The sequence below is a fragment of the Pteropus vampyrus genome, unplaced genomic scaffold (assembly GCF_000151845.1).
Source record: "Pteropus vampyrus isolate Shadow unplaced genomic scaffold, Pvam_2.0 Scaffold110, whole genome shotgun sequence".
Lineage (NCBI taxonomy): Eukaryota > Metazoa > Chordata > Mammalia > Chiroptera > Pteropodidae > Pteropus > Pteropus vampyrus.
Genome location: NW_011888891.1, coordinates 2,269,964 through 2,281,775, shown reverse-complemented (window position 1 = coordinate 2,281,775; position 11,812 = coordinate 2,269,964). Strand labels below are relative to the sequence as shown.

General features: G+C 50.4%; 1 protein-coding gene across 1 annotated transcript in view; it reads right to left on the bottom strand.

Moving 5' to 3' along the window:
• The window catches only part of DRD2 (dopamine receptor D2), a 12,332-nt gene extending 2,568 nt beyond the window's left edge, over positions 1-9,764 (bottom strand). The window contains exons 1-5 of the mRNA XM_011365426.2: positions 9,455-9,764; positions 4,202-4,311; positions 3,061-3,197; positions 1,717-1,907; positions 671-788 (exon numbers count right to left, since the gene is read on the bottom strand). Of these exons, the coding sequence (XP_011363728.1) occupies positions 671-788; positions 1,717-1,907; positions 3,061-3,197; positions 4,202-4,311; positions 9,455-9,739 (841 nt within the window). The 5' untranslated portion in view covers positions 9,740-9,764. The remainder of the gene's footprint in view (positions 1-670; positions 789-1,716; positions 1,908-3,060; positions 3,198-4,201; positions 4,312-9,454) is intronic.
• Between the last annotated feature and the right edge of the window lie 2,048 nt (positions 9,765-11,812).

Sequence of the window (11,812 nt, the reverse complement as noted above, 5' to 3'; positions counted from 1 at the left end):
GGGGGGGTTCCCTGGCCCTCCCAGGGGATGGGACACCTGCTGCCTGGACCCTGATGCTACTACCACTGGGTAAAGCCAAGGGTCTGCTGTGCTTCTGCATCTCTGGGCTCTACACAGAGGCTGCGCTTAACTGCCGGCCCTGCGGCTGCTCTGCTCCCTCCGCTCCCGGCACCCAGCCTCCAGCCCCTGAACCTGCCTGTGGTAAGGCAGCACATGGAAAGCACGGCAGAGACGTGGATTTCAGAGTCGCCTAAGTTTAGGCTCACTGACTAACTGTTTAGCCTTTGATAAGTTGCCCAACCTCTCTGAGCCTCTGTTTCCTCTTCTGTAAAGTGAAGATCGGTAAGACTTACCTCCCAGGGTTGCTCTTAGGATTTGATGAGAAAATATCAACATGGGAGGTATTTAATTAATGGTAATAGCCATTCTAATTATTTTTATCATGTTATTATAGCCAAGTCCTTTCTCCCAACCATTTTCTTGTGCTAGGGGTGGCTCGCTGTGTCTTGCGGAATCAAGCTGTCTTGCTCCATGCCTGTTGTGAGCTGTGCATGCTGAGTCTGGCCTCAGCTGAGGCAAAGTGGGGATCCCAGGACGTGCTTCTCCCTTCGACCAGCCAACGAGGTCTCTGAGAATCATGGCAGGTGGGTTTCCCTAGGGGCAGAAAGACCTGGCTCTGTATCCCTGGCCTGAACACTTACCACTCTCCGCCTGTTCACTGGGAAACTGCCATTAGACTTCATGATAACGGTGCAGAGTTTCATGTCCTCAGGGTGAGTGCAGCTGCCCTGTGGAGGGAGCCAGCACACTGGTCACAATGGGGAGTAGAGTGGGGACAGGAACCAAGTGTGGGGTAGTCAGGTTGGACATAGGGTCTCAGAGAGGGCAGAGAATAGGAGGGCGGGGGCCTGAGGAGGCAATCACAGCAAAGGAGGTCAGTACTGTGATGAGAATAGGTAGGCAGGACGAGGGCCAAAAGGGCCCTGACTTTTATGGAGCACTTGCTAAGCGTCTGGCATCATGCCAGGCATGCTCACATCCCTCTCACATAGAATCCTCGAGACCACCCTATGAGGTCGGTATTATTATTCCCATTTAGCAAATGAGAAAACTGAGGCTCAGAGAAGTTAAGCAAGTTGTCCAAAGTCACTCAGCAAAAAGTGGCGGTGGTAGGATTTGAACCCGCTGTGTCTAACCCCAAAGCTCTTGTTCTTTCTGCGCCCACATACTGTCTTCCTCAGGGGAAACTAAGCACAGCGGAGAATTCATAAGACATGAGGGGGGTGATGAAAGAAGCGCAGAGGAGGGAAGTAGGAAGGAGGAGGTGTGCGCAGAGGGGAGGACGGAGCGTGTGAGCGGTAAAGGAGACGGGATGGAGGCATCAGTGGGAGGGAAAGGGGGCCAGAGGGGCCAGAGTGAGGAAAAGAAAGGCGAGATGCCCAGAAGGGTGCCATAGTCCGCTGCATTCAGACGAAGATCTCCAAGCAAAGACTCCTCCTCCCAGGTCTTCTCCACCACCGTCCCCACCCCCGACTCCTGGAGATTTGAATCGCTCCCCTGAGGTCCAAGCCTTCCGAACCTGCCCTTCCGCGCTCCTCCGAGCTCCCCCAGCCTGGACCCCCTCCTGCTGTGGTGTCCCAGACTCCCACGGAGCATAGGATGAGTCCCCCTAGTATGGTTAGGTGGGGACACTGGACGGGAGGGGCATCTCAGGACCTTGAGTGGGGCCTTCAGGTTGGCCCTGAAGGCCCGGCTGCTGCGCTTGGTGTTGACCCGCTTTCGGCGCCTCCGGAGGACGATGTAGATCTTGATGTAGACCAGCAGCGTGACGATGAAGGGCACGTAGAAGGAGACTACGGACGAGTAGACCACGAAGGCGGGGTTGGCGATGATGCATTCGCTCTGCTCTGGAGGAGAGAGAGCCCCAGGCGGGCAAGTCAGCACCATGCTGTGGAGGCTTTATCTCCTTCATAGGATGAGGAGTAAGGTTACAAAGACTATACCAGATGTCTAAGTTTGCCTGGAAATGTTAAATGCAAATAAATGCACGGCATAAATCAGAGTGTTAAAAACACAACTGTGAGCGAAAAGCTAAGCTATGATTGACTGCTCTCAAGTTTTTCCATTAATGTTTCCTTGTTACTTTGTTGTTAGTTCTGTCTTTCGATGAGCATGTAAGTGGAGCCAGGTGTTTGGAAAAAATGCACAAAGAAAATTGTTTTAAGAGAATAAGCCATTATTTTAGCCTTTCCTATGTATTGGGGCGAGGTCTGCCACCCTTTAGTTTTAGGAACAAGATCACTGGGTCCTGTTTGCTGAACTCACTTGTGCTCCACTGTGTTTTCAAGCTCCTTTCCTGGTCTAACAGATGTCTGTCCTCTATCTCGGGACTCTACCCTTCCAGGTTAATCGGAGCATATTTAGGACTTAGAGTCCTAAATATGGAGTTAGATTGTGGACCACACACTTCCACAGTTGCACTGGTCCTGTAATGGTCTCCAGAAGTGACCTGCACTGCTCTCGCCTCCTCGATGGCAGTTGCGGATGGCATCTGCTCTGTCTAAGATTGCCTGGCACTGGACAGTCCTCAGTGCAATAGCCTTCTACTTCTTTCTACCTTTTCTGCCCCAGGTGGCTGAGACCTGGCCTGGGCTCGGCCGGCCGTAGGGTTGCAATCTCATTACACAAATAGCATCGTCAGAGATGACAGAGGCCCAGTATCCTCTCCCCATGTGTGCGTACATATGCACACATATGCAGTTTGTGAGACTGTCTGGTCTGCTTCACTCTAATAAACAAAATCGAAAATGGCCAGACATCCTCCTAAATCATTATCCCCACTCCTCATCCAACTCCATTGCGCCCCAGGGCATTGGTCCTCTCTGACCCAGCCAGGTACAACAAGGAGTCCGACTTAGCCCAGGAGACCCAGCCTGGCCTCAGTCAGGGGTGGCGAACAGGCCCCCAGTGTCCCCACATCACCTCAGCACCAGGGGCTCAGCCCCCTCAGGGTCCTGCACAAAGGCCAGCTGAGCTCCCGCAGATGGAGGCAGAGCTCACCTGTGTGGTTGAGTCCAAAGAGCAGGGGGCAGGAGATGGTGAAGGACAGGACCCAGACGATGGCGATCATAACAGTGACTCGGCGCTTGGAGCTGTACCGTGTGTTGTAGAGCATGGGCATGGCCACAGCTGTGTACCTGCAAGGGCACAAGGCGGAGGGACCCCTCACTCCACGACATGTACACACAAGAGGTACCCCTCTCCTTGGGGATGGACAGTTGGTCCACCTCCATGAAGCCCGCCGACCCCTGACTCAGACAGTGAAGACAGTTGGTACTTCCCAATTAACTGCTTAATGACCAACTGGCTACTATTTAATCCTGGACCATGTCTATTACTCCAGTCTCCCTTCTTGGATTCTAGGCTTTGTAAGGGGCCAGTGCTTGGGTGTTTGTGCCTTTGAAATTGTACCCACTAAACCTGTGCTGGGCTCATAGAAGACGGGAGTGTTTGTTAATGGGTCGGTAGCCAGGCCCCTCAGAGCAAGGGTTAAGCCCCATTCAGCAGAAAATAAAAGCAATGGTAATTGTGTACAATCCTTCATGTTTCTCTACCCGGCACTTCTCATACATTTGCTCGTCTCATCTTCTAAGAAACCTGCAAGGGGTGTAGGGCCAGGGCCTACCGTGTGTACAAATTAGTGAAAGTGTCCAAGGATATTGATTAGCAAGGAGAACTCAGCCTGAGACCCCTTGGCCATGTGCCCTGTGCTGGACATAAAATGCATAGTCAGACACTATAGCTTCATGTGGGTAAATGTCATCATCCTTGGCTTCAAGACAACAAAACTAGGGTTCCCAGAACTTCCATAATCTACCCAAGGTCACCTAAATAGAATATGATAGAGCTAAGGCTTCGGTCAAAATCAGGTGCATTCTCCTCTATATTAGTCACCGTCTGGATATTCTTGGTAACATCACTGTCCGTAAGATGGTACTCTCCCAGGCAGCACATATGAACCCACACATGTGCACATGCATACACATACACACACATACACACATGCACACAAAAACACATGGACTCGCGGGCACACAGCCAGCCACAAAGCAGCACAGGCAGAGCCTGACATGGAAGGAGAAGTAGGGCAGCCCGAGAGATGAATGGCCTGGGTCACCTATCCCGCCCTGGCTGAGCTCACCTGTCGATGCTGATGGCACACAGGTTCAGGATGCTTGCTGTGCACATCATGACGTCCAGAGTGACGAAGATGTCACAGTGAATCCTGCTGAATTTCCACTCACCCACCACCTGGGGACAAAGCAACGTAATAGGCGGACATCAGAGGGAGAGATTAGCTTTGGTCTCGTAACTCATCTCTCCTGGGGCAGATCAGGCCACGGGCTCAGATGGCAGCCATGGGGGTCTTGTGGGTCTCTGGCTGGGGTCTGGGGGAGAAGAGAGGTAGCAATGGGGAGGCACGCCCATGGGTACCTGAGGCCCTTGCCCCTGACCCTGTCTCCTCCTAGGGATACATACGGCCACTTTGTGCCAAGAACTGTGCAAGAATAAAGATGACCAACATACTGAGTGCCTCAACTTTGAACTTTCATCCGTAAGGCATTTCTGTGATCACCTTGCGACCCGCATTTACCAATGAGGAAACTGAGCCTTAGAGGAGTGCAGTGACTTGCCCAAGGCCTTTCAGCTCAGCTTCTGGTCCTGCCCTGGTCCAGGTTTCTGGGGGAGCCAAGCAGCTCCTTCAGAACCCAGCATGGTGTGTGGCACAGGGTCGGGGCCCAATAAGCATCTGTTAAGAACAATGGTGAAGACAATGACCCTATGAAATAAGAAGGACATGTGGTATACCTTGGTATACCTGGAGAATGAAGGAGGGAAATTCTGGGCTAGGGCTTAGGAACACCCAGAATGGGGAGGGAGCTGTGATGATACAGCCCTGGTATGACAAGACATGAGGAGTCCAGTTTCTGGCAGGAGCATTTTACAACCCTCCCCTCCATCACACACACTCATACATATCCCTTTATATACACACACACAGTCCCATGCCCCCAGTGCACACCCACACCCCACACCTCCCATTTACACACAGACACACGCATTCGTACAGCAGGCTGGCCCTGGCAAACTTCGGAAGTTCGGAGCAGCCCCACCCCTGAGCACAGAGTCAGGACAGCAAGAGACACCTTGGTCTCCACCAATAGGAGAGAAAAGGAGCAGGAAAGCCCCCTGTCACCAAGGGCAAGCAGCAGGCCTAATGATAACATTGTTCATTCTCAGCGCTGCCCTTTTTTCTGCTCCCAGGCATAAAACCAAACGTTGGCATTTAAGCTCAGTGACGGGCACTGCAGCTGCTGTTGTCAAGTGTAGAGGAAATGGCAGCTTCTCCTGGAAGACAGGAAGCTTCTCGTGTGGCACTGCCTTCTCTGGCTCTCATGGGGGGCCTGGACCAGAGCCCCTCCCATGTCACAGCAGAGGGCTCCCTGTGCCTTAGTGCGGCCCTGACCAGGTGGGCAAGAGCTGGATGTTCTGTGAGGGTGAGGGGGATGGGGAGGGGGATGGAAGGGCTTCCCTGGCGTAACCGGAGTCTACTTTTGGGCACCACTGAGCAGGGCCCCAGGCCCGCTCCACTCCCTACCTTGAAGTCCCTCCTAGGCGAGTATTTCAGAGCTGCCTTCATGTCCCTGGGGATCTAGATCTGAGACACTAGGCTGCTCTTCTCCATCTTTCTCTCTTGCTTTCCTTCTTTCCCACACTTAGTATGTATTGGGCTCTGTCCTAGACCCCAGGGTGCAGTGGCGAGCAGGACTGGCAAGGGAGCTTCAATCCCTTCCCCCAAAGGTCTTTCTGGAGCCAGAAGAAGGGTGGGCTTCCCTCCATGGCCCCGGGAGCTGATCTAGAACACAGTCAGGGCCAGGTGACTCGGAGACTCAATAAAATGTGTTGGCAGCCACTCTTTCTAGAACACCTACTGTGGGCATGTACTTTATCTCATTCATTGTTCTTCAAGCTTGTGCGAGAGGGGTTGCTTATCTGTCATGGAGGAGGGAACTAAGGCTCAGAGAGTTCATCCAGGTAGGCGGCAGCAGGGCTAGAATCTGAAGCAAGTTCTTGGGTAGAACAGCCTGTGCTCTCATCTAAGCTGTCTCGGGAAGGACCATCAAGCTTGTCAAAAAGATAATTATGTAAAAGGTACTAAATAAACAGAAAGTGTGAAAGGAGAGATTATAATTGCAAAGGTGGACAGACTTGGGCTCAGAGAGGAAAATGGACTTGCCAAGATCACTGCAGTTTAGTAGCAGAGGAAGGACTGGACACCAGGTTTTCTCTGCACTTTTGGACACCATTCGTTGACATTATTGCTCACGTGAAACTGAGACCTACAGTATGGGCCTTGAGCTGGCTCGGCTAAATCCTAACAATAACTAGCATGTATTAAGCATTTACTGTCAGACGCTGTTTCAAACACTTCACATTCATATCTATGGAATGTGACAGCAAACCTCTGAGGCTAATGACATGGCTGCCACACCTCGAAACCTCCACCCGGCTTTACCCTCCCTGCTCAGTAGCTTTGCGCACTTTATTTTCTCTGCCTGGAGTGCAAGTACCTTGCTCCCTCCCCTGGATAATTCTTCTAAAAGTATCACTTCTTCCTGCAAGGCTTCCTGGTTCCCACATGCCAAGTTACATACTCCTCCCCATGGTGTTCCCACATCCCCCGTGGGGACGGCTCCATTGCCACTTCTATCAGATTGCACTGTAACAGCCCCATCAGTCTCCTCATCAATGGCAGGCTGTGCTTTAGACCTCAAGGAAGGGGCAGGACGTAGAAATGCTCAATACATGTTGAATGTGTGAATAAATAACTCTGTGATCTTAGTCTGTTCGCTTCTCAATCTCATTGGCTCATCTGGAAAATGCACACAGTAAACCCTCCCCTCAAAGAATTACAAAGCCCAAACAGGCCCACAGGTGGCCCTGGCTCTCCTCTCTCAGAAGCTTCTCCAGATGCAAAGTGGTAGAGCCAGGAAATGAGCCCAGTCCTCCCACTCCAAAACCAGGGTGCTTTCCATATACTGAGCAAAAAAAAAAATAACACACATCTAGTCCCACACTAGACAGATGCTGACATGGCAGGCTCTCAGAGGCATTTAACATCGCTGGCCATGGAACAGGATGGAAAATTCTGGACAACGAGTGTCTCTTGGAGAGGGTACAGTATGTGGTTGTGAGGATACTCGGACAGCATGGTGTGAAAGGGTAAGACTCCACTTAGGACATTCTCTAGGGACAATAAATAGCTGAGACAATATACTGAAAGTAAGTTCTTCTTTTGGTGGGAGAGTTTGAGCATTGCCCTCAGAGTTGCCATTCTCTGCCCTGTCCCCTAAAACACTAAACTTTCCCTTTAAAATAATGGTGAACAGGTATGTTTAAAATATTTGTTTGAAAGACATGCAGATTGCTAGGAGCCCCAGGACAGCCCGTGTACCAGATCTGGCCTTCCCCTGGAGTGTCATGGTCGGGTGGAAGGTCTGGAAGAACCCATGCCCAGAGCCCTGGGCAGAACACACCTCACTCTGGGAAGAAGGTGCCTCTTTGCCTGGTTTGGAGAGGGTCCTCTCCCTGTGGAGAGGTGCTGGATATCATGGTAATCCTAATCTTCAAGACCATTGTCATGGCTGACTTTTATATAGTGCTTATTGTGTACCCAGAGCCATTCGAAGCACTTTTCATACATTAATTCATTTGATTCTCAAACAATGCTACAAGATAGATACTATTATTATCTTTATTATACAGATAAGGAAACTGAGGCACAGAGAGAGTGTTTGCTCTGCCATTCACCCCTCATTTGTCCCTGATGATCTGAGCCCTCCGGCCTTCCCTTGAAAGTGAGCAGGAGGCGGGCAGGCTTAAGAATTAAGAAGGAGCTCCTGGGGAGAGGGCCTGAGACAGGATGTGGGACGGACAGAGTCTATGGGCCCTCATAAACATGAGAGTCGTGGAGAAATTGGACCCCCGGCCTGTGGCGCCTGTATGTGTTTATGTTCTTTTGTATCTATTGTTGCTTTCCTTTTGGTTCTTCCTGAACATTTCGTCAGGTCATTTTGAAAGCTCCAGCCTGTTTAGGCCGTGCTAAAGGAAACCAAGGGAGTGATGGCCCAGAGCTCCCTGTGGACTAGCGTGGTGCTGACAACAGGAAGCACAGGCTGCCCCTTGGGACATGGAGACAGGGAGTAGTGCCACTTTTGACCAGTCTGCCCTCCCCGCCTCAGCTTCTTCTCCTAGATGTCTCCTCTGTTCAAACCTACAAAGCATTCATGTTTTCTTTTAAAAGAAGTATTGTCTCCATGGCACAGGTAAATTCTTCTCACCCAGGGCAAGAAGGTAATGGTTCTGTGATCTTAGCGACCCGGCATTGGGTCTTTCCTGAATGCCCGGTCAGCTTCCCATGCACCCAGACTCCGCCCCAGAATGCTGGGCAAAGAAAGGGGCAGAATCCAGCCTGTGCCCACCCACATCTCCTCGACCCTCCCACATCTGTCTGCCAGCTCTGAAAATCATCTGCCTGGAGACGAGTCCACTTAGGGATTTCTCCGTCAGAAGCTTCTCCCTTTGCTAAGTGGTCTCGGTGAAGACAGGCAACTTCTCAAAGCTTCTTTTTCCTCTTCTGTAAAGTGAGGATTAGCATGAGTAATTGCTGAATCTATGTCTGCAACATGCCTGGCATGGTGCCTGGACCATAGCAGGGGCTGCCTACTTACTACTCTGAGGCACAGAGCTGGGCTCTGTCCTGGGCCAGGCAACGGTGACTATATAGACCTTCCTGAGGGAAGGACCACAGCACAGTTCACAGAGGCTGCTACTTGGAGGTCCCAGACACAAGCGCTAGAACAAACTGCGGAAGAAGGAAGGGAGAAAGAGAGCACAGAGCAACAGTCCCCATTTTTGAAGTAGGGAGAGAGGAACACCAAGTTTGGGCCTGGAGGCAGGCACATTTCCCGTCGTTGGGGGTCCTCATCAATTATTCCCATTTCCAGCAGGACCTAATGAATGAACTCTGAGTCCAGACAGAGTCCCAGCTTGAACCTGCCAGCTATGTGATGCTGGAGATGTCACCTAGCTACTGTGAAGTAGATGGTAGCGCCAGTCTCTCAAAGCTGCTGTGAGGGCACTATGGGAAAATGCTGTGTATAATGGACTTAACGCGAGGCCCAGCACTTAGTAAGCACTCTAAAACTGGCAGCTGAGATTGTTAAAGAGACAATCTGCCCATTTTGTAAGGAGAAAAACTGAGCCCAGAGCGGAGGCAGAGAGCACCCAAAAGAGCACTGGCAGCTTGTTGGTAGAAACCAGTGAGGAGCCCGGACTTCAGCACAGTGTCCTCTCAGAGAAGCTGTGAGAGCAAGGTGGGGCCCAGACCTACCTCCAGATAGACAACCCACGGCATGACGAGCGTGGCTACGAGGAGGTCAGCCACGGCGAGGCTGACGATCAGGTAGTTGGTGGTGGTCTGCAGCGCCTTCTCACGGGACACGGCCATGCACACCAGCACGTTGCCAAAGACGATGATGAAGATGAGCAGTGTGAGCAGCATGGCGTAGTAGTTGTAGTGAGGCCTGTCGGCCTTTCCTTCGGACCCGTTGAAGGGCCGGCTCCAGTTCTGGCTCTCCAGATCATCATCATACCAGGACAGGTTCAGTGGATCCATTGGGGCAGTGGGGCCACAGGGTGGCCAGGCTCTGGCCGTGAGAAATGGACACAGGGAGTGAGCAGAGGACCTTCCAGAGCGTGCCGCCTCCCACAGAGGACTCCGGTGCTAAAACTGACCACCGGAAGTTAATAGAGAGAATTCTCCAGCTTTGGGATGTGAAGTTTCATATCTGACAATTTTCTTAAAACTGGAGCCACTGCCACTATTCTGCTAGCAAGATCTTGCTGATGGTAAAATAAATGAGCAAGTATAATTTTTTTAAGTATAATAAAATAAATGAGCTTGAAAAGAACTGATTATTCACTAATTCATTTATTCCACAAACATTTATTAAGCATGTCCCATACACTTAAGTTAGTGAAGAGTTCCAGCTTCTAATGGTAGGAAAAGAAATATGCATTCATTCATTCTTGATTCTATAAATATTTATTGAACATTGTCCTATAGAGTGCTAAAAACATAGGCAGAAACTAAATATTCATGATTCTCCAGTTCACAACCTAAAAGAAACAATAGTTAATTAATCGAGCAATTAAATCTGTGAGCGGTAGGCACTAGGAAATGAAATGGGGGGAGAGACACATAACCTATTTTAAGGATTCACTGAAGGCTTTCCAGAGGAAGCGATGTACAACAGACATCTGAAAGATGTGTAGGAATTATCTAGGAAAAGAGTTGGGAGCCAGGGGAGGGGTCTAGACATAAGAATCAGCATGTGCAAAAGACAGAGCTAGAGAGTATGTGCCATGGAGGGGAGTTAGAAAGAGATTCGGGAGAGCGGAAGCATAGAGGGATTTGGCATGAATTAAAATGGGGAGGCTACAATAGGCGAGATCATAGAGGGCCTTATAAGTCATACCAGGAGTTTAAACTTGACCCTAATGGCGGCAAGAACATGATCACATATGCCTTTGAGAGAGAAGATTCTGACTGCTGTATGGAGAATGGAAGATGAGTCCGAGCGAGGTAGCAGGACACTAGCTGGGAGGCTGTTGGAGGATCCCCAGAAAGAGATGATGAGGTCTGCACATGTGCACTGAGAGCCCTGAGGAAGGGGCATCTCGTGCCAGGGGGAGGAGACATCCTGAAAGAGCCATCATCTGAGATGACATAGGAGGAGGAGTTAGCCAGACAACTGCATGGGGCCAGATGTTCCAGCTAGAGAGAACACAACACAGTCCCAAACAGCAAAGAATTTTATTTGGCTAAAAGTACAGGGCTTGACAGTAAAGCTGGGGAAAATTACACAGGCAGGACATTCATGGGCCAGATCGGGCCTTGTAAGCTTGGGAGTTCTGAAAGTTTGGATGCATAAGATGACTCCACTGGATTGGTGTTTTAGAGTGGTCACTGGCTGCTGCAGCATAGAGAGGACTTTGGATGGAAGTGAGGTTGTGGCTGTAATTCAGGTGCGAGATGGTGAACACCTGAATAAGGGTAGCGGGAACAAGAATGGAGAAAAGTGCTCAGAATCAGTATCTAGCCTGGAATTTGGTCACTGGATAGATGTGGGGTTCGAGTGGGGTTGGGGGCAAGGAGGGAGAGGAGTTGTCGAGGATAATTCTGGATTTCTGCATCAGTTTCTGGGGGGCTGGTGGTGCTGCCCACTGAAAAAAAGGAATGAGGGGCTCAGAAGCAGACTGGAGAGACACTGATGAGCTTGACAGCCTATGTTTTGGTTGTGATTGAAACATAATGTGCATAAAATAAAGTTGGCTTTCCTGCTAACAAAAGTGTTCCTATTTCACACAATGGAATTAAATTTATCAGTATTTCAAGGCACTCCACACAAAGCACCATAAATTCCAGGTGCTATGGTACCCAAATGAATTTGAAATCCACGAATATATGCCATTCTGGGTGAACATGGTACCATGTTCAAATCAGGGTGGAGGGCACAGCAGCCATAATGGGTCAGAGGGGACCCCCGGAGGAAAGTCTGCTCACCTCTATACCCTCATCCCTGTCTGACGCATCTGCTCTGCCAGCTCTCAGCAGAGGAGTATAGATGATATCCAGCCCAGCACCACCATTTTGGAGTGTCCAGGGAAAGCATCATATTGATGCTGT